The 27,050-nt window shown below is 36.2% G+C and overlaps 1 protein-coding gene across 1 annotated transcript in view; it reads left to right on the forward strand.

Moving 5' to 3' along the window:
• DIAPH3 (diaphanous related formin 3) overlaps window positions 1-27,050 on the forward strand; it is a 218,915-nt gene that overhangs the window by 111,341 nt on the left and 80,524 nt on the right. The window contains exons 21-23 of the mRNA XM_072344791.1: window positions 6,140-6,379; window positions 9,912-10,041; window positions 22,348-22,472. Coding sequence (XP_072200892.1) covers window positions 6,140-6,379; window positions 9,912-10,041; window positions 22,348-22,472 — 495 coding nt within the window. The remainder of the gene's footprint in view (window positions 1-6,139; window positions 6,380-9,911; window positions 10,042-22,347; window positions 22,473-27,050) is intronic.

The raw sequence follows: 27,050 nt of genomic DNA on the forward strand, positions 1-27,050 counted from the left end.
ACAGTGTTGGTATCTTTTAAACACTGAATCTTCACAGCATGGAGAACCAAGCTCCAGAAATACCTTCTGAAGGTAGTGGTCATGATCTTCACTAATCTGAGAGGTTGCAACTTTGAAGAGTGAGACTTGTATGGTTTGGATTACGTTATTTCCTGTATGTCACTGAAAGATGATGATTCTAAGATAACAAGAAGGGGTTCTACAGGTACATCAGCAGGAGGAGACAGACCAAGTGTTCCCCCTCTGATGAAAGGTAATGGGGAGCTGGCTTCCTCAGACATAGAAAAAGCTGAGGTACTCAGTGGGTACTTTGCTTCAGTCCTCACCAGTGGTCAGGCTTCTCGTGTCTACCAGGACCCTGAACCTCTGCATGAGGGTGTGGGGAGTGGTTCCTGTCCCACTGTAACAGTGGAACAAGTCTGAGCCTGAGCCATCCTCATTAAATTGAACGGGTATAAGTCCATGTGGCCAGATGATATCCATCCTAGGGTTCTGAAAGAGGTGGCTGATGTGGTTGCTGAGCTGCTCTCCATCATACATGAAAAATCCTGGCTATCTGGTGAAGTCCCTGGAGACTGGAAAAGGGGAAATATTACTCCCATTTTTAAGAAAGGGAGAAAGGAAGACCTGCAGAACTACAGGCCAGTGAGCCTCACCTCTGTGCCTGGGAAGGTCATGAAGCAGATCCTCCTAGAAGCTGTGCTAAGGCACATATGAGACAAAGAGGTGATTCGAGACAGCCAGCATGGCTTCACCAAGGACAGATCTTGCCTGAGCAATTTGGTGGCCTTCTATGATGGAGTGGTGGCTTTGGTGGATGGGGGAAGGGTGATGGATGTCATCTACCTGGACTTCTGCAAAGCCTTTGATGTGGTCCCTCACTGCATCCTTCTCTCTAAATTGAAGAGTTGTGGATTTGAAGGATGGACTGTAAGATGGATTAGGAATTGGCTGGCTGGACAAAGCCAAGGTGTTGTGATTAATGGTTCTGTGTCAGGCTGGAGGCCGGTCACAAGCCATGTTCCCCAGGGGGTCAGTCTTGGGACCAGTGCTCCTCAACATCTTCATCAATGACATAGATGATGGCATTGAGTGCACCCTCAGGAAGTTTGCAGATGACACCAAGCTGAACGGTGCTGTTGATACATTGGAAGGAAGGGAAGCCATGCAGAGGGAACTGGACAGGCTGGAGAAGTAGGCCCATGACAACGTAATGAGGTTCAGTAAGGTCAAGTGCGGGGTGCTGCACTTTGGTCAGGGCAACCGCAGGTATTTATACAAGCTGGGGGAAGATCTCCTTGAGAGCAGCCCTGTGGAGAGGGACCTGGGGGTCCTGGTGGACAAGAAGCTGGATATGAGCCAGCAGTGCATGCTTGCAGCCTGGGAGGCCAACTGTGCTTTCAGCTGCATTAAAAAAGGGGTGGCCAGCAAGGAGAGGGAGGTGAATGTCCTGCTTGGCACTTGTGAGGCCCCATCTGGAATACTGCGTCCTGGCCTGGGGCCCCCAAAACAGCAAGGACATGGAGTTCTTGGAGCAGGTTCAGAGGAGGGCATCTGAGATGATCAGAGTGCTGGAGCACCTCTCCTATGAGGAAAGGTTGAAGGAAATGGACTTGTTTAGCTTGAAGAGAAGGCAACAGGGAGACCTCATTGTGTTCTTCCAGTACTTGAAGGGAGTGTGGAGTGCGAATGGCTGTTTATGAGGGTGCTTAGTGATAGGACTAAGGAGAATGGTTTTAAACTGAGATGAGGAGGTTTAAGTTAGAGATTAGGAGAAAGTTTTTCACACAGAGGGTGGTGACACACTGGAACAGGTTGCCCAAGGAGGTTGTGGATGCCCCATACGTGGTGGCATTCAAGGCCAGGCTGGATGTGTCTCTGTGCAACCTGGTTTAGTGGTTGGTGGCCCATCATATGGAGGGGAGGGGGCTGTGGGGGTTGAAACTAGATGATCACTGTGGTCCTTTTCAACTGAGACCATTCTATGATTCTATGATTCTGCACAAGAGATGAATGTTTCTTTGAAGTATTTGTTACCAATAGGTGTCATTCTTCTATTCTGTTCTGTCAAAACTATTTTGAATGCTTCTAGTACAGCTAGCACAATGTAAAGATAAGTAAAAAATTAACTGTCTTATGAAGTTATGATGTTACTTCAGAGTTTTGGAAGTGGTGGTTGTTTTTTTTGGCAAGGGCATAGGCTCTCTCAGTTTTCTTCTTGGTAGATCTGCCTACAACTTGAGATCAGTGATCATCTTTTGTCTCTTAACTGATCAGTGGTTCACATTGCAGATTCTTCTAAGTGTCTCAAGAGCTTGTCTTGATTCTGATTTGATGCACACAGTGAGAATTCGTTTCACTTCACACAACATTACTGATAAAAATCGGTGCTGTATTGTTTTCACTTAAGAAGCTTTTTCAAATATTTGTTTCTCATTATGACTCAAAGTAACTGAAAGCTTTCATGCATTGGTAGACTGGATTTTTTTTTTACCCATTGTATGGCAAAAGAAACCAATGACAGTGCCTTCAAGCAGGGTGCAGGCACAATGGAGCAGTAGCATGTAATAAAGAAGGAAAATTGGCTTGCCCTTTCTAACAACCAGCACCAGCTCAAAAAGAGTGTGATCTCTATCCAAAGAGATACTGCTTTCTTGTCTGCTAATCCTTAAATGAGGGTGAGCAGGGATGGATATAGGCTCCACCCCTTCCAGTCACTCAAGTGCATTGCTTGCACCTGAGTTCCCTCAGTTAGCCATGCCTTCTCAACTACTGCTCAACTACTGGTTCAGGCTGTGACCTAGCAATTCCAGTGCACCCATATTGCATCAGTCTTATGGAATTTGCTATGACAATTTGACAGTATTCATACTTGGAGTGTCAGTTTCCTTACAACAGAAGAATTTTTTTCTGTCAGAGCCTTTAACGTTTGTCTGGAATTTGGGTTCCGGGCAGATGATATGAAATAATTTCTGAGCTTAGACGTTTTGGTTTGGTTATGAAATATAGATTGCATTTGAAATTTAAAAAAAAATAAAAGAAAAATCCTGAAAGATTATAAGAGTAATAGAAAAATGTTTTATGCTTTAAGGAAGATGGCATTGGGCCACTAAATTTGATGTGGATTATACCACATTTTTATCTCTTTGTTTATTTCCAAGACACCAGTAATCATGAAAGAATCAAAAAGAATTATCCCAAAGTAGACTTTCCACACTTGTTTCTTGAATGATGCTGCTTTAAGACTGAAATTATATGGGAAAAGACAAACTTTATGAGTTTGTTTTCACTCTCTTAGCTTTTAGGAATAGATTGCAAGGTTTCAGCTCAACTTGGAACGTTATCCAGGTGGCTGATACCACCTTTATTGGTTGCAGCATTCCTTCATGCGTTCCAAAACATACTTGCTGGCTTTGTGCAAAACCTCTTTCCATGCTAGCAGTTTTGATACCTGATATCTATATGTTTCGCTATAGAGACTTCCCATTTAATTAGTGCTGAAAAGTTTTAAAGCATATGAACTTTGGTGCCAAATAAGAATGGATCCGTGTGTTGGGCTTTAGGAGAATTTGAATTTGGGTTGGTAGCACAGCACAATACTTCTGCTTCATTAAAAATGTCAATAGTCTTTGTGAAACTGATTATCATGTTGTGATTTGGACACCTTAAGAAAAGGTATTTTGTTTTGATTTGATCAGTGTAGGATCTTGACATATAGATGCTGAACAACCTCAAGGACTTTTTTAGTGGTTTTATTTTTTGGAAGTATTCATCTACATTAAGTGATGTATCCACATGACTGGCTAACAGGGCAGCTATGCTAAAAGAATATAGAGTCTAGTCAGTATCTTAGATCTCTGTAGCTTGAACTGACTATGCAGATATTTCATGTATTCTAGCTTCAGACTTTAGAGCTCAGCGGAGCTGCATGTCATTTCGGACTTGCTTTCCCTGACACCATTTTGTAGAAGTGGGGAGCTTATTCCAACATCTGCAAGCTGTCTTTCAACAGTATCCACCTATGTGATATTTCAGGCCAGTAGAATGCTTTTTCCTTACCTCTACTGTTTTCATCACAGACACATATCTTCCTGTCTAGGACATTAACTTGGATGACTCGCTGAATCATTAGAGAAGATCATACAAAATAAGAACGTGCTAGAGATCTGTTGTGTTTTTGTTGTTGTTGTTACTGTTATTTTGTTTTGTCTTTTTTGTATTTGTTTTTTTTTGTATGTCATGCCTGTCACATCAAAGACATCATAATCGTCTGCTGTTGTGGTCTGTTACCACTGTATATTGCTTAAACCATAATAGTGCCATATTCTACTTTTAATTTGGAGTGAGTGCAGTGGTTCTGCCTTGTAGAAAATACTACACCCACTGTCATGATTTTCAGATATTTCCATCTACACCATGATTACCTATTCATATCTTCATGGCTTTCATATTGAGACACTAAAAGTGATAGCATTAGGAGGTATAAAGTACTTTTAGAACTAATTGATCCAGATTTTTCCATCTGGAAAAGAGGTCTATCCCTTTGACTTTTAGAGACTTTCATCCATTTGATTTGATATTATGTTATTCTAACTGAAATTACTCAATTACTTCTACACTTGACTTCTGGTATAAATTTATTTGGTTTTGTCATCTGCCTGAAATAGAGGTTTTATGCAAGACCTTTCCTATGTTAGACTCTAACTTGGTTTCCTATGAGGAAATCTTTGCAGTCTTCTGATATCTGTTCCATTTGTACCTTTTAATGAAAATAGTTTTCTGATGGCTGTTAGGCCTGCTAAAAATAGAACTAATTTCAGAACTTCTCAGTCTCAGATGCTTCCTTGTAGGAAAATGAGTCCTAATTAGAGTCCTAACTCATCTCCGAGAAGTAAAAGCTGTGACTCCACTCCATTCTGAACAAGTTGTCAGTAAATCTGTGCATCTGTGTATCCTCCATCCCACAAGCAAACAAAAGAGCCTCTCTGTGTCCAGACTGAGTTGCAGTCAACAACAACATCAACAAAAAACCTGTACATAATCTACTAGTTTAGGATTTCAGGTATTGTTAAGGCATTACTGACTGCAACTTTGCCTTTGGAAAAGGAGAATATGACTATCAGGAAGAAAGTCTTAAAGAATTTGTTGTATTGGTGGGAAAGCAGGGATAGGAAAAAATGAGGGAAGACACTCATGGAGGCACTTTACACTAGTGTTTCTTCCATGCATTCAGAACCAAAGAGCAAGGAGACAAAATATGATTTCTGCTGTGAAAGATGGAAAAAATCAAGGTATATATAGTGCCTGGTGGGGATAAAAGGTCTGTGAAGTACACTGGAAGCTAGGGAGATTTAATTTATTGAATACATTCCATGTTCTTTGATTTAAAGTAATAATAAAATTCAGTCTTGTTTGGATACAGGAAAAAATGTGTATAGTATCTCTAGGGTAGGAATTCAGGGACCAAAGTCATATAGGAAGACTGAAACTTATGTTGAAAATCCCTGACTAGTAAAGCATAGAGGAAGTCTTTTGCATATGATCTAAAGAAGTTACTCTTTTCCTAGGAGCATTCTGCTTCGCCTAATTTAACTGTATAAAGTCTAGGACTATAGAGGGGTACAAATACTAGCATATAGTAATGCATATTATATTAAGTGTTTCATAGCTGGGATTTTTCAGAACCGTTGTTTTTCTACAAGTTTAAATTAAGCTTTTATTGAAATCAGCTTTTAAATATTTGCACCAGAAAATGTGATTTGCCTTGTTTTGGTACATCCTGAGTTATACAGAATTTGTGAACTACTTTTATTACTTTGCAACTACTGGGTCATAAACTTGGATTAGTTTTATAGAATTTGGTATATGAGTTGACAGATATGATATATGATGACACTTTATCATTTATTGCTTACACATACTAGTTATTGGGAAAGGATGGGGGCAGTTCACATTAACCACAAGATGGGATTTCAGTTGCTTACCCAAGTGTCTCTCATTCATTCGTTCATTTGCTATCAGTTATAGCAGATATATTGCTTCTTCAAGCCTGTCACACCAATAAATCATTTCAGATTGTATGCATTTGTACAGTGTAGCATGAATTTTAAAGGAAATCTCCTATTTTCTTTTCAATCAGATGAGCAACGTGAAGAGACTACGGCCACGGCTCAGTGCTATTCTTTTTAAGCTTCAGTTTGAAGAGCAGGTGAACAACATCAAACCTGACATCATGGCTGTCAGTGCTGCTTGTGAAGAGATAAAAAAGAGTAAAAGCTTCAGCAAGCTGCTGGAACTAGTACTGTTAATGGGAAACTACATGAATGCAGGTTCTCGGAATGCACAGACCTTTGGATATAATCTCAGCTCTCTCTGTAAAGTGAGTTTTAAAATGTCCACATGGAGTATTACATTCACTTTTTTATTTGTTTTCATTGCACTTCCTAAAAGCCTTCTTTTGATATTTTCCCTGAAGTTAATTATTTGTATTTATTTATTATTTCTTCTTAATTCTAAACATTGGATGATGATTTGAAAAATGCAGACCTTATTTATGTACAGTCATCTTGTGACTGGCTTGCATTTAAACCTTCAGAATATTTCATATTTCATAATAAAAAGCAAAAAAAACTTAGGCTATGGGAGGACCGTATCAATGTGATCCTGGTTGTACTGTAAATTTACATGTCTGAAAACTTGCAAGACTGTCAGATTTTAATCTGTTATGAGGTAGTTATGTTTTTCTTATAACATTTTTCCTTATTCTGTTTTCCTTTTATTGTTGTTTAGTTTCATTAGTTTCCTGCTGTTTCTAATTTTCCTTATGTAAAAGTTGAAAGAGTGACGATGCAATTCAAGAAGACATCTATTCTTTCCTGAGTGTTAACTTAAAAACTATTCTAGGCCCAATTGACTAACCCTTATTTTATGTTATAGTTTTTTTTTCCCCACCACCACCATTACCCATTTCACAAAAGTTAGCAAAAATCAGAGGTTTGACCTCTACTGCCATGCCACCAACATCCACTTTTGATGTTGAGGGTCAACATAATAACATAGGAGGCATTATTTTGGAGCTTCCTCATATATATAAAAATAAATATTATATATATATATGTATATATATATATATATATGTATTGTATGTAGACCAAAACAGTTCCGCTTCACTTAGTGCATCTCAGTTAAGCCAAAAGATTTTAACTCATGCTCTAGGTTTTCAATAACCAACATATTCTCAGATTTTTTCCCCTCCAATGGTGTAGTGTAGCCTCCTGTAAAGCTAGATAATGTGTAAGCTTGCAAATCTAACTTGCTTGTCCACTGCATTTAATACCAGAGCACTGTAGGGTAAGCTTTGACCTAAAGTCAGTTTTTCCTATGTACAGCAGTTCAAACTATTTTTATCTACTAGACCTTTAATTATTTACCCAAGATCATTCTTTTCAAATTTATTCTGCTTTGCAAAATGCTTTTAATAACTATCTTCATATTGTTATGGAGACTGAACAGTGTGTGTTAGCGCAGTGAGACAGTTGGTGGTGTATTTCAACAGTGGCAACAGCTATGTGAAAAAAAAATCCACAATCCAGATGGCCATGCAGATATTTACAGGCATGGTATGCAAGCTTTTGTTCATTGCTGGTGAATATATATAGCTAATGGTAGTGGCTATGTAGACAAATAGTGCTCTGGAGCTGAGAATTTACTCTAACAATTAGGGTTATTGTGCTCTTTGTATCTATTGTATTTTCCATGAGCATAAATAGGTGACATTAGTTTTTGGAGCAACCTATGTAGTTAACTTGTTAGGAATTGGGTTTCTTAGAATTGTGGAATAATTCAGGTTGGAATGGATGTCAGTAGACATCTAATCTTCTGCTCAGGAAAAATACTGATTGCTACTAATAGTCTATTAGTGAATTAGATATAAAGGTATAAGCCATTACAGAAAAAGGTAATTCTCTCCTTATGATCAAAATGCGTACTATGGTGTAACTTTGATATTATGTCATATGATTAGAAATGGTGGTACTATTTTGCATCTTTCAGGACTTTTTCAATTATACATAATCATATATTACAGTACTTAATATATTTCCTTTACTTAGGAAATCTACAAATAAAAATTAAAGCTCAAATGCCAAAGTTTTCATACATATTTGATTTGGCATTGCTTCATACTGATTGTTTGTAAATGCCAGACCATGCACCATTTTAACCACATGCTGGTTAAAAACTTCTTTTCTCAAGTGAGATAATGCAGACTTAATGGTAGCTGGGAAGTATTGGGAAGCTTTTTAGGAACCATATGAGTTCCAAGCCTTCATTGGTTATGGAACTGTGTCTTGAAACACAGAGGTAGAAGTATGTACGAGTAATTTTTTGTATTTTTCTGAGCAGTGTGTTCTTCTTAGTTAATGCATAATCCCTTCTGTTCTAAGAATAATAAACCAATTCAGTTGTTACAAAAAATGAGTGTTAAATCAAAAGATGATCCTACCCAAACCACTACTTCTTGACTGAAAAACAATGAGGCTATCAATTGCAGACTGCTTAGTGTTCTGTTCAGCATTTTTCTGTAGGGTTTCACAGTACCGTTGCTGTTCTTTTCTTTTTTGACTGTGCATGAGAAATTCAATGAATTATCTGCTTTGAAGAAGATAAACCCATATCTTGACTTCTTCCAGCATCATGAAGAACTGAAATGTAAATAGGTCGGCTACATATACTGAGAAGAGAGATATGATGTTGGTGTGCTAATAGTAGTTTATTAAATATTGGTATGTTAAACATAAATGCATGTTTATAAACCGAGTTTATTTTTTAATCTAACTTCTTAACTAAATATATTCTAAGCAGTGTCTCACTGTAGAAATTGTGTGATGTTCCAACAATTGAGATACTTATCACTGAGAATCCCAATACAGTAGAATTAACTTCTTTTATTACACAGTGCAGTAGTGACCCTAATTTTTTTTGGTTGTTTTGATCTATATGAGTTTTATTTTGAAAATTCCATCTCACATTATTACTAACAAGTTTGTGTAAAGGGAAAAAAAATGACATAATGAAGGCTCATAGCTCAGCAGACTTATTGTTTCTATCATCTTGATCTTAGAAAATAATTGATGACTTTTAACAGAAAGGTATGAAATGCTGACTTGATCATTAAGCACCATTCAGAATTCTCTGTTCCAATTTGACAGTATGGGAAAAGCAAACAGTACACATTTATCTGATTTTCTAATTCTTATATCAAGCCAATCAGATGGCTACAGCAGAAACCTATAGCTGAATACTTGCTTATTGTTAATTGTTAGTGTTTTTACACACACAGATACAAGTTCTAAACTGATCAGGCTTGAAATCACTTTGTATGTACAAATGATTCAGACAGAAAAGTTTATGCTTAAAGATTTTGGAAGTCTTAAGTTTTTGAACATTCAGGTCTGTGAAGTGAATTAGGACTTGTGCAGATTGAGACTGTAGCTTACACTTAAACGTTGTTAAGCCAGAGCTAGCATCACAGGTGAAGATACATCTCATGGAGTGGAAATTTACATAATTTGTTGATAAATTTTGCAGATTTAGCTCAGAATTTTTTGTTTACTCTACCATAATTCTGATAATTATTTCAGACATTGATGCATTGCTTAAATAAATAAATTTTAAAAGAGAAACACATACTATTTCTTAGGAATTAACTCAAACATTTCATAGAAAAAAATTAATCAAGGATGGAAATAAAAGTCAATTACTTCACGTTTTCTCTAAGAACTGTTCCAGTTCAACAGCTTGTTCTTACCTTTTTTCTGATTCACAATTAGCGATATATATTAATTACTAAAATGTTCAGAGGCAATCTTGCCCTCAGTGTTTTAACACTTTTTTTTTTTTTTTCTATCTAGCTGAAAGACACAAAGTCAGCAGATCAAAAAACGACACTGCTCCATTTTCTTGTAGAAGTGTGTGAAGAAAAATATCAAGATGTCCTGAATTTTGTTGAGGATTTTCAGCATTTGGATAAAGCTAGTAAAGGTTTGTATAACTAATTCTGAGTGCATTCCAGTACTTCATTTTTCTATGCGATGATGTGTGTTTTATTCTAATATTATTTTCAGAGTGCACATTATTGGTCTAAATCACTGATCGGTAATTTTTGCATGTGCAAGTGTTCTTGAACAGAGTGTATCATTCCATCTTTGATTTCCCATTACACTTCTAACATATCCTTTAGATTCAGATTCCAAAACAGATTTCTTCTAGAAGTTCTTTTCTGTTAAAAGATCTTAAATCACTTTCATCTTTCAGTCTGATTTTGTGGTTGACAACCTTGCCCAAGGCATTGGGGTTGGAACTAGATGAGCCTTGATGTCAATTCCAACCCAAGGCATTGTGGTTCCATGATTACTGAGTGACCTTTTGTTTAGAAATGCAGAAAGGCTATCATACCATTGTTCCATCTTTTTTTTAAACATGGATTTGAACAATTTCATGTTCCTTGCCTGTATATTCCTCATACAACAGTAGTTTTGAAAGTCTAGAAAAATAAATTCCTCTTTTTACTGCTTCGTAATGTAGTGTAGAATGTGATAAATCTCAATACAGCAGCAGCATATTTTTTACTTTTAAGTTCTTAATTAATAGTTTCTTCTGCATATTATATCACAGCTTAAATAATTTAAATTGACTAAGCATGGAGTTGGAAATTGACGCCACCTCAGCACTGTCATACTCTTGCAGGAAGAAGATTGGATGGGCTGTCTCAGTTAATCATTTTCTAGTTTATGTCACTTTGGAGAATATCAGTGTTTATCTGTATTGCTTTATTCAGAATCACTCTTATGCCTCATTCAGTCTCCAAGAAAGAGATGATAGCTTTGCAAAACGTGTTCCTGATAGAGAGATCTTGTGATTGTGGTCATCCACATTGAGTTTGGTTTCTGTTATCACAGTTCTCAGAGTTTCCAATTGCGGTTAGGGTATTATAACCACTTAGAAATTCAGCTGTCAGACATTCCAAGTCCCTCATCTAATTTTTTTGTTGATAATAGAAGGAATTTCTTCTTTGAATGTGTTTATTATTTTATGCCTTATTTTCATAGAACTCTGTTAACTGGCAACTGATTTTTTGTTAATCATACGCTATTGACTGTATTGTGCTTGAATGTAGTGTATCAGCAAGAATAACTAAAATGTAACTTATTCAAACTGTTATTTCAGTGTAAATGGTCATCTTACATAAGCTGCTGTTTGTCTTATCCAGAGGTTAAGAGAAATGAATACTGACCATTCAAAGTGCAGTCGATAAAATTACTAATTAGTCCAGATTTTCTATTCTTTTTTAGGTATTCATTATTGATTAGATGAATTTTTATCTCACTCAGAATGTTGATGGGTGAAAATCAATGATTATGTTTCCAAGTTTATGTACTGAATTTTATTCAGTGTATTATTTTGCATTGCACTTATACTGTGTGAAAAAGACAAGAACTTAGGATGCCTTTGGCAAATCAGCATTTATTTACTGGTTTCATAACCTGTAATATTCTGTTCTATCTTGAAGACTCCTTCTGCACTGGAATTTCAGAAAGTCAAGCGGATTCTAAAGACCACAGCTCATGTATTTTAAAATCCTTTAAGTACTTTTGCAGAAGTATATTTTTATGAAGAAAGTTGACTTAGTATATACTAACTTTTGCACAGTGAATGTCTGAAGGAAGTGTTTTATGTCCTTTTTGTGCACAAGGAGAGATGACCTTGTCATAAAAGGAAATTAAGTTAGTTCAACAAGAACCTTCCCTTCATGAACCTCTGTTGGCTGTGACCAATGACCACATTGTCCTTCAGGTGTTTTTCAGTAACTCCCAGCATAATTTTCTCCATAATTTTACCAGGCACTGAAGTGAGACTGACAGGCCTGTGATTACTAGCATCTTCTTTCTTGCTCTTCTTGAAAACTGGAACAATATTTGCCAGCTTCCAGTCAATTGGAACCTCTCCAGATTCCCAAGACCACTGAGAAATTATTGAGAGTGGTCTTGCAGTGACATAAGCCAATTCTTTGAGTACTTTGGGATGAATCCCCTTTGATCCTATGAATTTATATGCTCGTGTGTGAAACAGCAAATCTCACACAAGGTCAGGATTGGTTTGGAATTGATCATTACCACAATCACAGTCCTTCAAATCAGGGCACCTGGAGTGCCAGTGCTCATCATCAGTGGTGAAGACGTCGGCAAATTTGACATTAAATGTCTCTGCTTTGTAAGGTGACTGCTCTCCTCAACTAACAAATCAATGTTCTCTCAGGCCCTCCTTTTGCTGTTAATGTATTTTAAAAAAACACATTTTAATGTCCTCCACACTGTTGGTCAGTGTCAACTTTGAGCACTGGCTGCATGGATTTTTTCTCTTCAAAGTTGAACAGCACTGCTGTGGTCTTCCCATGTCACCTGAAAATGCTTCCGGTTGCCATACAACTTTTTCCACCTAAGCTCTAGAAGAAGATCCCTTTTCAGCCAGTCTGGCCTTCTGTCCCACCCGCTTGACTTGTGACATTTTGGAATTGATTGTTTCTGTGCAATCAGGAGGTGGTACTTAAAAAGGCTTCCTAGTTCCATGAGCAGCCTGAAATCTGTTCTCTTCATATACAGAGCTGTGGTCTGGGGGTCAATTTTCTTCCTGTCACCAAAGATTTTAAATTCGCCCACTTCGTGGTCACTGTGGCCGAGGCAGTCACCAATTCACATTTCACTCACGAGAGTTTCTCCGTTCACTAGCAATATCTAGGTTATGGTACTTTATAAATGATGAAACACTTAAAATATGTAAATTACTTATTCCTTTAGAAAAATATATTTTAATTTTTTTTTAAATATATCTTTCCCAGGCAAGCAGCAAGGGAGGTTACCTGTGCAATTATAATTTACTTCAGGGTATTTAATTTATTGTTTTTTTTTTCCCCCCATTACATACTAAAGTTTTAGTTTCTACTTCTGTAATACGAGAAGTAGGCTTAATTCCCTACTACAGTACATGAATTAAAGATACCTTTTTGCTTTGAAGTATAACAAATCCTGTTTTCTAAGTACTCTTAGATCAGCAGGAGCAACTTTCATTGTAGCTAATGAGTGTACTGATATGACAGTTTCTGAAGATTCATATAATTAAAGCTGCCTCTTCTTTTAACTGTAATGACTTTCTTGCTTTTCTATTAGTATTTCAGACAAGAAATATTTTTGTAATTTAGTACACTTTGCTAATTTCTTATGTTATGTTATTCTGAAGATTTATATTGTATCTACCCACGCTGCTGTTTTACTTGCTTTACTCTAATTTGCATAGGGATATTCCTTTCACATCAAATAACAATATAAAACTGCCGGTTCTCTTTCCTCTACAATTAACTTATCCATTTTCTCATTTTTGAGACTTTATTCATTGTTTTTACTGATAATTAATTTCACTTTTTTCCCATTATTTTTAAAACAAAGTACCAAATTATAATTTTGATATATTTTGAAGAAAAAAAATGTCATATATTTTTAAATTTGTTAACTTGCCAGATAAGAATTGTGTTTAATTAGACGTTACTCAAATGTTCACTGAGGAAGGAAAAAAAACATTGAGAAAATGCTGATTAACACACAAGCATTCAATCTGAATGAAGAGCAAGAATTTTTCTAGTCAGATTTTTTTGGGAAGATACTTAAGATGTGTTCACTGCTTGATCTATTTTTAATAGGTATACATGTAATACATACACTTTTGTTAATACATACATTTCTGATTATTTTGAGACTTAACATTTTCACACAGGTGTTTTTGGTTTTTGTTTTTTTAATACTAGTAGTGTATTTTAATAGTATTTTTTTCTGTAATTTCTTGTTTTGTAGCTTACACCATTAGGCAGCTAGGTAGCAATCACACAGCCAGTCCCTCTCTTACCACAACTGAAGATGGTGATGGAGAATAGAATCTGGGTGAGAAAACTCATGGATTGTGATAGACAGTTTACTATGTAAAGCAAAACATGGAATTCATTCTCCACTTACCATTCTCAGGTGGATGTTCAGTTATGTGTAGGAAAGCAGGGCTCATCACGCTTAGCACTTGGGAAGACAAATGCCATAACTCCAAATCTTTCCCCTTGTGCTTCTTTCTCCCCAACTTTTATTGCTAAGCACAACTCCAGGTAGTATGGAATATCCCTTTGGTCAGTTTGAGTCAGCTGTCCTGGCTGTGTGCCCTCCCAGCTTCCTACCCACTCCCAGCCCACTGGTGGGGTAGTGTGAGAAACGAAGGTGGCATGATTGTGTGTGCTGCTCAGCAGCAACTAAAATATTGGTGTGCTACCAAACTATTTTCTTCATAAATTCAAATCACATCAATTACCTAACCAGCTGCTATGAAAAAAAATTAACTTTATTCTCCAGCCAAAAGTAGTACACTTTGAAATGATACTTATGGCGATGCTATTGGTATTGCTTCATATACTCAGGCTGCACCTGGATTATTGTGTCCAGCTCTGTCCGCCTCTGCTCAGTAAAAGGGAGGCCTGGGAATATTATAAAGCTTCAAATGGACAGTGGAACATGAAGGTGCTGAAGGACCTCGCCTTTTCTGTGAGGAGGGGCTCAAAGAGCTGAAAACTGTTCAGCCTGGAGAAGAGGAGGCTCAGGTCATCTCATCAGCGTACATAAATACCTGAAAGGAAGATCCAAGACAGAACCAGGCTATTTTCGGTGGTTGCCCTTACCAGGACAAGAGTCAGCTAGCACAACAGTACAGGAGGTTTCCTCTGAACACCAGGAAGCGCCTCTTTGTTGTCTGGGTGATGGAGCACTGGCATAGATTGCCTAGGGGTGTGGGATCTTGTTGGAGATCTTCAGAAGCTTCCTGGATAAGTGGCTCTGGGCATCCCTGGCTGACAAGGGAGGTTGGACCAAAAGGACCCTAGAGGTCCCTTTCATCCACAACCATTTAGTGATTTTGTTAATCACCGCTTTTGTCTAGTATTTACTTTTTCCCTGATCTTCTTCTCTGCCAAAAAGATATCAAGCAAAGTTTAATATATTCCTTAAAAAGCAGAACATCACCTCCAACATCTAAACACATTAAAACAGCACGAGAGAACAATATCAGTATATGTGCTATCTGCAATTCATTTGTCAAGAAGAATGTTTTTTTCTATTACAGATTTTCTAAAAGTTTATGAAAAATTTCTTAGTAGTATGGACTAATACTCTTTCTGTTATTGTCACAGAGTTATCTAGATCAGTCTATGTCTGTGACAGCGATGGCAGCAGGCCCGAGGGCCCCCCGGCCCCTAACAGATGGGAAGGGAAAAAGAAAAGGGGTAGGGAGATGGGAGCTGGGCTCAAGGAAACAAACAGAGCAGCAGCAATGATCTAAGGAGGAAAACTTATTTTACTAACTATGATATTGGAATACAAGATAACACAATGTAATACAATCTAATTGAAATTGAGGCTAATAAATCAAGTAAAATAAGAAAGAGAGTGAGGTTTTCTGAAGACCGAGAAGCCTGCTTTGAAATTGAAGGTGCCACGGCTTGGAAGCACACCCACACCTGCTGCCAGGCAGTGAGGGAGAGAGCGAGCATCACTTCTGTGACGTGTTTCCCTCTCTGACCGTGAGGTCCTCTAGGATGTTCTTTTCTGTGCTCCACATAATGTTATGATGTGGAATACCTATTGCAAAAATTACAAACCCATGACAGTTATGCATTATTTGGTATTTTGCTTAGTCTTGTTTGAAGTAGAACGTTCACAGGGTGCCTTTTCAGGTAACCGAGACTGTTGTTTGTTGGGTGGTTTTTTTGTGCTTTCAGAAAATAGCACAAACTTATGATTTGATCCATAGTCTATTATATTCAGTAACAAAACTCAACAGGCGATTCCACTGTTCTGCAGGTTGAAATTCTGTAAGTTCTTAAGAGAAGTCAGATTCAGAATAATCATCTGTTGAGAGCTTTTCTTTGAATAATGTTTTTAAATAAAAGGTTAACCACCTTATCTTTTATTTATTTATTCATTCTCTTTTGAGAGGCAAGGCTTATTTTCCAAGTTATTTACTTACATGTGGTATCTTTTTCTACCTTAAGTGATAGTTTTCAAGAATGTTGACTGTACTGAGTGGAAGCCTGCTACCAATTTCATTTCTGCTATCTAAATTTTACTTTTGGTGGATATTCATGAAGAGATTGAAAAGAATTTTAAGCAGTAGTGAGATTAAGGCAAATGGAATGTTATTTGTTTATATTATTGGGAAAAACATAGGTATCTGCAGAAGGCAAAATCATTAAATGAACAATGCAGAAATAATTTACAAGAGGAACATTAAAGTAGTATAAAGCATAGTGGAATAGAAAAGCTGAATAAGTAATGTTTATATGTAGACTCTTGAAGATGAGAAAGCTTAATGAGTAGAGAAGTGTTGCAAGAGCTTTTATTCATGTGTGTGTGTCTCTACTTGTATATCTGAAGATTGTAGTGATGAAATGTTTAGAATGATAAATTTGGTCTGGTTTTAACTTTAAAACTATACTAGACTGATATTCATTAACTTTTCATGCTAATAGTTCATTCTTAATAATTGTAATTCAATATTACTGTATGTTCAAAGCATCTAGTTATTAACAATCATGTCCTAAATTAGCTGTGAATGTATACTACCCTGCAGTCAGCACAGTTGTACTTCATGGTCTTGGTCCCTAAGAGCCGAGGTGTTGAGGCTCAAGAGCTCTTTAGTCAGGGAAACCACAACTGATGCAGGTGACTTCTTTCTCTCCTTCTTACTCTATCATGTGTACTCTGCAACATGGGGATATTATTTTCCTGTGCTCTGGCAGGTGGAATATCTTGTTGCTTGGTCATTTTTTCCCCTTGGTTAGCAGCTGCTTCCTTCAATAGCAATCCAAAGATAAAGAATTCACTGATGGCCAATTATTCATCATTTGGGGGTGTCTGTTTTCAACTTTTGCCCATTTTTTCATGTTCTGAGCTCGAACTGTACATCATAAAAAGAAACACGGAGCCAACCTTTATTTTATACAGTTCTAAAAATAACAGACCAGGGCACCCGTGTAGTTAGTATAAGGCTCTAAGGTCTGAGCTCAATTCCTAGTGATCCTGGTAACATTATTAATGGAAAGCTGGATGCAAAACTTCTCAAGCATTGTTTACAGTTATTCTATATTAGTGTGCACATATTTGAATTCAAAATATGAGAAAATTAATTAAATCCTGCTTAGAGAGCTTTTGCTTTCATGTTTGCAGCTGGGGGCTGCTTTGTCTACAGTAGGAAACGTCCTAGGGCTTGAGAAGCAATGGCATTGTCAGAGCTTTGGGGAAAAAAATTCAAGTGTAGCATGTAGTACCTTATTAAAACAAGAAAAGGCAAGAAATGCAGGAATAGGCTGCAGAAGACCAGAGAAAAGGTCATTTTGGGAACCATAAGACACACATATTTTTTACTCTGCTGTGACACTGAGTATATCCAACTACATTTTATTGATAATGGGTATCTCAGACCTCTGCTAGTATTTACAGAAACCTCCTAACATTTTGTCTTTGCATTTCATACTACTTTTCTGGCTCTAACCCATCTGACAGTCAAAGATTTCATTGTTTTCTTTTGCTTTTTTTGAGGCTGTATTTTCGTCATTCAACAAGCATGATGTGTGTTTAAATATTACATCAATAATATGAGGACAGTTTTAGAGAATCATTCAGTAGACTTTGTTCGCTATCCAGTATTCATGAAGATCAAACAGAAAGCAATGGTATATTTGGTATATTGTCAGAATCTTTTTTTGTGGTATATAGTTTTCTACATGAGGCTAGAGATCAGGATGTCATTGTCACTCTCTCTCTTTCAGAATGTAGTGGCCAGAATAGCACAAAGAAAGCTAAATACCTATAGGCAAGATGAAGATTCTCTTGGTACAGAGATGGCAGCCATCCAGGAAAAGTGTCATAGACATTAGGCAGTATATATCTATTGCAAAAACTAGCTGAAGTCTTACAGCAGTATAAATGGGGGAGAACACAACTAGTAGAGCACTACATTAGAGAATTATTTATAGGGTTAGAGTTGAAAGAGGTATAGCTACAAAACTAGGAGAAATATTGCTTTAGTTTAATGCAAGAATAATGATCTGGAGATGAGGGAGGAGAGAGGGTCTCCGTATAGGTTTTTTTTAAAGAAAATCAGAGTTCATTTTAAGTACCGATTTCCATTACTGCATTCTGATGAAAACAAGATACAGAACTAAAGGTTTGATAAATAGGATTTTTATCAGTTTTTTCAGTGGCTACAGTAGTGTTGTGTGATTACAGAACATTTAGGATACTGAACAGAAAAGACTGATCTGGGGCAATTACGCATCTCTTCTTCTAGCCTAAATGATGTGAAAGTTCTAGAGGAAGAAATAATTAAACATAGAGGTTAATGACAATGGCACAAAATGAAAATGAATTTACTGGCAGCAGACTAACCTGCTGGCTGTGAATATTAATTTATCTTTTTTTCTTTCTGACACATGAAATCTATGTTGACTTTAGGAAGGCATTTGATATAATATAAAATGAGAAGTTGTTCATTAGGATAAAAATTGAAGGAAGTGTAAAAGGCTGCCTAAATGGAATATGGCAACAAAATAAATCTGTGCTATTGAACCAACAAACATACGTGACAAAAACTTAGCCAGCATTGTCAGTGGAGAGTGGGATTAGATTGTCATCACTGAACAGTACTGAGGGTGTAGAGTAAAAGAAATGAAAATCGATAGTATGAAGTACAAGATCATGTATCTTGATACTGCAGTAAGCGCTCTGGTCAGGAAAGAATTTTTTTTTTTAATCTGAAGATAATCAGTTAAAGTATTTCTAGTACTAATATTAATGCAAGCATTAAAAGGACTGGTAAGCCATCACCTGAAATATTTAGAGATTTTAAAACAGATGCAGCTGGAGAGGCTTCTGGAATAGACTAAAAGATTTGAATCAAGAGAGGAAACTTGAAAAACAAAGATGTTTTAACCCTGAGAAGGGAGTAAGTCTAAGTACTGCCTAGGAGGATATAAGGAGTCTTTTTTAAGCAAGGATAAGGAAATTTGGAGTGTATAAATGATCTAGTCTTCAGGCATGTATAGATTGTATTTTAACAGACAACTTGGTTTTGTGGGCTCACTAACATGGAAAACTCCATTCCTTTACTTGAATTCAGAATTATGAGTTATTCACTTCAGTTTGGCTTGGATTTACATTTCAGTCTCTACCGGATTAGGAGTGAAAGGTAGTTGTTGTTTTTTTTTCCTCTTCTGCCATTCTATTACACGCTAGACTTTCTGCCATATTTTCTAGAGGAGCATGGGCAAATGTTGATGGATATTTCACATGATCTTTAGAAGAGCTGTTTAGATTCGTGGTTTTGATTTTTCATCTGTTCTCACTAAATTGAATGTTGCTAAACAGTAATTCAAAAACAATACCAATATATTGTGATTTAGTTTCTGTTTGAGATTGTTTACAGAAATATAGTCTTGAAGGAAAATATATCTCCTAGATGTGTGTTGCTGAAATGATAGGAATGCTGAAATTTCATACTCGGTAACAACCTAAGACAATTACAGCAAAGGAAAAAACCCAACCAACTATAGAACAAGACAGACATATAAAGATTCTTGATCAAATACATAACTGTTCAAGGTCAAAAAATACCCAGAAGTAACTGATTTTCTTTTTTAAAGGCTCAGCTGAAAGCAAGAATTAGAGAATTTCAGTGCTTAGCCACTGTGTTTTAATGTGGCTTGCAAATCAGCTGTAGGCACTATATTTTTTTAATTTATTTATTCATTTATTTATTTTAAATTATTATTATTATTTTAAAATCTAGCAAAAAGCAAGTAGCTCTTTCTAAGCTGCTGCCTACATTTTTTTTTCGAACTTGTATACTTTCTGATCATTCTGACATTTTGTAAGTATTTTAATTTTATGCACATTTAAGACACGACAAACTACGTTGTAAGGAGTGATACTGAACTTGGTAATTAATATTAAACACAAGGTATATATAATATATTTCCTAATAGCTTTCTAAGTAAATTAATTTTTCTTTTAATTTTCTTAAATTTGTGTGCACCTACCTTCAAATGCTTCTTAAGCCAGCAGAGGTATTATTATATTATATAATTATATATATAATATATATATTATATTAAGATCAATATTGATTCTGAAACCTATGAAGTCTTGAAGCACACCTTGAGTAAGCACTGTCAACTTCTAATTTTAACTCTGCTTCTCTAACAAACCATTTTCTTAACTGCTAAAGCTAAATGACCTACCTAGTAATGATTAGAGTTTGCCAAATCACTCAATGAAAGTCTGCCAAGCCTGACATGGAATTGGAAAACTGTGATTTTGAGTAAACAAAGTGTTTTTTAAATTTTGGTTATAGACTGAATTGAGTTATAAATTATAATATGAACATATAGTTATATCCCCTTATGCTTTTTAGAAACAGTGATTGTATAGAAATTACTTTTTTTACGCTGCATTAACATATTCACGGTTACCACTGATCATTTTATACTTGTGTTAACCTTTCTGTTATGAATGGAATTGTTGCTAAGCAACATTTTAATGCAGTCATTTGGAGATTCTTGTCAGAATTTTGTGGGAGAAAGATGTGTTTAGTGACTGCATCTCATATTTTTTGTAACATATCTCTATGCAGAAGAAAATCATGGATCCGTTACCGATCCAATTGACATCATAGAGCCAGAAAGTATCTGGGGATTTTGTAGATGAAGGTAACTTTATAGGAACGGTATATATTGAATGGAACCATTGATTAAAAAAAAAAAAAAAAAGAAAAAAGAAAGAAAGAAAAATTGTGTCACAGAATTACAGAACTGTAGAGGTTGGAAGGGACCTTTAGAGTAATTCTAGTCCAACCCCTCTGCTAAAGAAGGTTTGCTATGGTGGATTACACAGGAAAGCGTACAGGCAGGTCTTGAATATTTCCAAAGAAGGAAACTCCACATCTTCAGTGGGCAGCCTGTTCCAGTGCTGTGTCACTTGCACAGTAAAGAAGTTCTGTCTCTATTCACATGGAAATTCTTGTGTTGCAGTTTGTGCCCATTGATCCTTGTTCTGTTGCCCTTAAATATTTATAAGCATTGTCAAGACCTCCTCAGTCTTCTCTTCGACAGGCTGAAGATCTCTTGCTTTTCCTTGTGAGATGCTCCAGGCCCTAATCATCTTTGTATCCCTCTGCTGGACTCTTCAGTAGTTCCGTGTCATTCTTGAACTGGGGATCCTGGCACAGGACGCAGTACCCCAGATGTGGCTTCACCAGGGTGGGGTAGAGGGGGAGGATCATGCCCAATGTCCTGGTGGCAACACTCTTTTTAGTGCACACCAGGATACCATTGGGTGTCTTGGCCTCAAGGGCGCACTGCTGGCTCATGGTTAACCTGATATGTGCCAGGACACCAAGGTTCTTCTCTGCTTAACTCCTTCAGAGCAGGTCATCCCCATACCTGTACTGATGCGTGTGGTTATTCCTTCCCAGGTGTAGAACTCTACACTTGCCATTGTTGAACCACATTAGGTTTCTCTCTGCCCAACCTTCTAGTTAGTCTAGGTGTCATTGAATAGAAGCACAACCTTCTGGTATGTCAACGACACCTCTCTGTTTTGTATCATCAGTGTTCCTCGCATTCCTTCAAATTATAGAAGTTTCATTCCTCTATTTATGGTAAGAAATTTTGCAGTTTGACTAAGACGTTCACTCTTAGAAATTCTGCTGTTTCTTAACAGGTATTGTGCTTTCAAACTAGGGAGCTCGGTCTTAGGTTTCATGCATCAGTGTTCAATAACCTGTTTTCTTTCTTTTGAGGGGCTTATTTTCTTCATGATATATCACAGAAATGTTGGTATTTTCTGTTTTAACTGATTGTTGTTTAAGAAAGCTTTGTGATTCTTGGTGTTGCTTCAAAGCTGCCTATAGGTAATCAGAAGAGAGACTGGTATATGTGAATCTCAAGATATTTAAAACTGACTGTGCTGTACCTTAGCCACAAGAATAAAGCAAAATGCAACATTCAAACAATATTCTAATCACAGCAAGGCAACTACATAAGTGAGGGACACTGAGCATTTTAATTTCTTCAACTTGTGTAGTAATTTGGTCACTGCTTTTATTTCAGAACTGAAAATGTAGTATGCTGTTTTGGATAAGATTTTAACTTTAAAATTTTACATTGTTTCTTGTTTAAGATGTTAACAGAATTAATGTACTGTGTTTTAGTCTCAGCAGAAAACCTGGAGAAGAGCCTGAAACATATGGAAAAGCAACTCCAACAGCTTGAGAAGGATTTGCAGACTTTTCCAGTTGCTGAAGATAAGCATGATAAGTTTGTAGCAAAAATGTCCATATCCTTTGGAGTATTCTCTAGAAAAACACATAGAAATCATTTGATTGCAATAACTCAAACTTTAAATTTATCTAGCTTCAGCCTGTAGCATGAATTGTTAAAAAAAAAAGATATTTTCTATTAAAATAGAAAAGTACATGATCAGCCTTATTAATAGAGTCATCTGTAGTGGATGGAATTGGGGGAAAATGCTGTTAGGTTTAGCTCTGTGTGTAGGTGGCTTACTGAGTGATTTTTCTCATAAGAATATATTGGAGGAAGATGTGCATCACCCTATGTTTGTTCTCTACTGTATGAATTTCAATTCAGAATAGTTTTGAGTATGTAGTAATTACAACAAAAAGTTTATCTTATTGCTTAAATGAAATTTACCTTCTTACTATTTATTCCAAGTCCTCTAGCCAACTGAGCTGCCTGTCTCTCTCATGTGACAGGAAGATATTTAATTAAAGTCAAGGAAATTGTTCTCTAGCTTAAACCTCTCTACCGACTGTTGGCCCTATACGTTTGGCATGGAGAATGTCCTAGGAGCAGAAATATCAGCATACATAGAGAGAAAAGTAGAAATTACCCTACCAGGCACAGTTAGGTTGTTATCTAACTGGAAGTCAACTTTGCTGTGTATTAAGACAGGAGGACTCAGGAGACAGCTATTCATTGGTCTTGATTAATCTAATACTATTAAATAAAGAATACCAGGAGACCTGAAAGCTAAGCTAAGTGGCTCTTATCACTGCTGCATTAGAGCCAATTCTGTCTTCAGAAGACTAGCTGTGACCAAACTCAACCTGGCTTTAGGCCTTCTCTGGACCCTGGAGTATCTGTAACCTTTCAGTGTTTGTTTTACTATTTTTTTCTATTGTGGTTTATTTTGTTGGTGAAGCTATACTTTGTTATTGCTGTTGTTGCAGTTGTAAGTGTCTCTCCTTTCCAGCTCAGTGTGGTTTTGAGAGATTTTTTGAAACTCACTAGCATGATGTCTCTGTAGTGTAGAATGTTTTTTTCTCTGAAGAAGCCAATAGTATAGAGGAGAACTTGGACAGTTCTAAATCTCCTTCATAAAAAAGATATAAAAGAAGTTAACAAAAATCATTCGGGATTGAGGGAAGAATAGCCTGAAGACAAAAGTTGCACCTAAAGAGGAGAGCAGAGAGCAGTGAATTGAGAAATAAATCTGTGCTAATGTCAAACATCTGAAATTCCAGAAATGATTAAGTAGGATGCCTAATTTCCTTTTGTGTTACTGACACATTAGGCACTTCTGGAACTTGGTGACAGAAATTTATTGGAATACTTTGATAGAAGGTTATAAATTACATTTCAGACAGAATAGGTCACAGTTGTAAAGCAATAGTGTAAGAAGTTAAAATATGGTATTCAGATAGGTAAATGGGTGGACCTTGTCAGTAAATGCTGTAACTTTTCTCACAGATAAAATTCCATCTCAATATATGAAGACTATTAGAGCAATTTACTGAGCTCTTAGAAAGGATATCGATCATCTTAGGAAATGAATAAATGTTCTTTTGAAGCATTTCAGAAGCAGTACTTCAGCAGTACTCCTGAGGATGTAGATTATCATTGTGTGTCATGAAGATAAGCTATAACCAAAAAGTTAAATTAGTTGTTTGCAAGAGTTGTCTCCAGAGAGATCTCTGATTGAACCAATTGTGCAATATTTTGTATGAAGGGATGGTCTCAGCTGAAGTTTGTAGGAGTTTTATTAAAATAAAATAATAAATATCAGTAAATCCCCAGAGCTGAAAGGATTTAAAAATAAACTCAAGTATGTATCCTTTGGATAGCATATTCTTACGTGAACTAAAGTAGTGCTAGACTACAGAGAAATTGGAGCTGAAGGGATACCTTTTTTTTAAGAGGGCTGCACAGAGGAACCGAGCTGTATAGCTGTAAGTCTGGCTTCTGTGCCAAGAAAAATTGATTTAGACTAAATGGAAACAACAATCAGATATGTATATAGACAGAACCCATATGTATGTATGTATGTATATATACATATATGAAAGATACAGTATTATGTGAGAGGGACATTGGGTTTTGTTTTTTTTTAAGGAGAAACCATTCCTTGCAGAATGCAAATTATGTGAGACATTCAGTGGAGCATAACTGAATATCCATGCGTCTTTCAACAAGATGGGTTAACAAAGTCTCCCAAGGAAACAGATTTCTCAAGGGAATAGTAGAATGACTACTTCTCCTGGAATAATATCTAGTTTAAAATAAAATTGAAAAACTCATGCCAAAAAGCAGATACTATTATATACGAACGGGTAGGAAGATGCATTTGAGTGACTGTGAAGTAATACATCTAGCAGAAGAATGTTATGAGTTTTTGTGAACAGCTGTAGTTAAGAACAATCAGAAAGCATAAATAAGTTGCTGTAAGAACAAGTAGTAGTCTTACATCTTGAGTACTTCCATCACCCCATCTCCAGAAGCATATTGTACACCTATTGATGTGGTAAAGAAAGGTGACAACAATGATCAACAATAGGTATGAAGGATGTTTAAATGGATTGGGACACTGAAGCTGGAAAATTAAATGAGAATTAGTAAAAAAATACTTGTAAACTTATATACCATGGAACAGGAAAATTAGGAAGGTATTTATTATTTCTTGTAAATAATTAGGCATAAAATCCTACTTCACAGATTATAACAAACTAACAGGAATGTTTACTCATGCAGAAGACAATTAAACTGTAGCATTTACTTTCAAGATGTTGTAGAGGATGACAACTTAAATGAATTTCATTTAAGGCTTAGATAGTCAGCTAAAGATACTATGTCTGGAGGTTAAACACATTAGTCCAGAGGTAGCTTTAGCTCATAAAATCAGTAACCTGAAGATTGTTAGAAGCTAAATACTACATAAGTTGACTTATCATGCTGCACTTACCCTATTTCATTCTTGTTTTCTCCAATCATCAGGTATTGATTGCTGTCAGAAACAGGTGAGATGAATATTTTATCATAGTCAGAATAAATCAGTGCAAATAAAACCAGCTACACTACATATTTCATTATGTTAGGCTATTCAAACAAGATTTTGAACAAAAAATATGAATGGGAGTAGTTTGCCTTCACCTAATGCCTCTCCCAGTAGAGGGGCAGTAATTTTGGAATGGTAAAGTTGCATTTGGTTTCTAGTAATTTCTGTGAACACACTAATTAAAGAAGCTCACTTTTAGAAAGCGGGAGCTTCAATAAATTACGAAGCAAAAATGGTTTGATGTAAAGGTTAGATAATCCTGCACAGCATGATGAAGCCTGGACGTGTCTTAACTTTATTCCTATGACAAGGAAAGCTGAATGATGCTGAAGTCTTGAAAGGCATGCAGTTCATAAAGAGAAACCAGTAGGAAATCTGAAAAAGGAAGGATGGTGCTTTGTTGGAAATAATTTTTCATCTTGAGTACAATTAGGCTTCATGGACAAGCAGGCATCCTGTCACAAAATATCACAACCCAAAGGTCCCTAATGAACTGATTAGCATTCTTGTTTCTTCAGGAAGTCAGATATATGCACAGTTGGTGCACCCTTTTATTGACAAAGTCTGTAATTATGAATATTTCTCTTATATATTAAATTGTGCTAGTTTGTCAGTCATCTTATGTATATTAGCTGAGAAGAAATTATAGTCATTATTGTAGTTCATTTGTTTGCTTTAATTAGGACAGTCAAAGAATATTGAATTGATATTGATTTATAGTATTAAATTCATTCAGTGTAATGTTCAAGAAAAAGCACAGTTAACAAAATACATTTGTATGTTCAAAATGAAAATTTAGTGGGTTTATGAAGAGAATTTAAATTACATGTTGAAAACTTAATTAAGTAGTTTGATCAACATCTTCTGTATCAGTCCAGCTCACATCTAATGATTTTCTAAGTAGCAGTTGAGAAACTCTTGACAAATTTTATCCTGTTTAACCACTGAATGTATTTATAATGATGATTTTCACAAAAGTTTATGGAATTATTACTTTAGAGATAGTAAGTGTGTCGATTCCTTTCAGCTAGGAATACAATCCTTTCTTTTTGATCAGTTCCTTGTTGTTGTTTTTTCCTGTATTTTTTTTCCTTGTTGTTTAAGTTAATTTGTTAAGAGAAGGAAAGAATAGCACTTAGCCTGATTCAAGTGAGGTATAAGAAACCCAGTTCTACTGCAAAGAAGAAAATACATGCTGCCTCTAAGCTATTGGTTAACCAACCAACCATATCATTTGAAATTTCTTCTGTGCATTGTGAACAAATAAGACATCCTAGGATCCTAAGGGATCTGGAAGATTACAAGACCAGGGCTAGTCAGGTGAAAAAGGACTGCATGTCATTCTTTCAGAAAGGATCAAGATGTTGATTATGTGGCCATGTAATTAATAGGGTTGGGGCAAACAATGTAAATTTAACTTGAATTGTGTAATAATTTTATATGTTTTCTATCTGGTCTGGACCTCAGACTCATTAACACTGGTTTTGTTCATAAATACAAGGGATATACACGCTGTGATACAAATGTATGTCAGTTTGTCTTAGTATTATGTTTAATACAGAA

This window comes from Excalfactoria chinensis, chromosome 1 (genome assembly GCF_039878825.1).
Source record: "Excalfactoria chinensis isolate bCotChi1 chromosome 1, bCotChi1.hap2, whole genome shotgun sequence".
Classification (NCBI taxonomy): Eukaryota; Metazoa; Chordata; class Aves; order Galliformes; family Phasianidae; genus Excalfactoria; species Excalfactoria chinensis.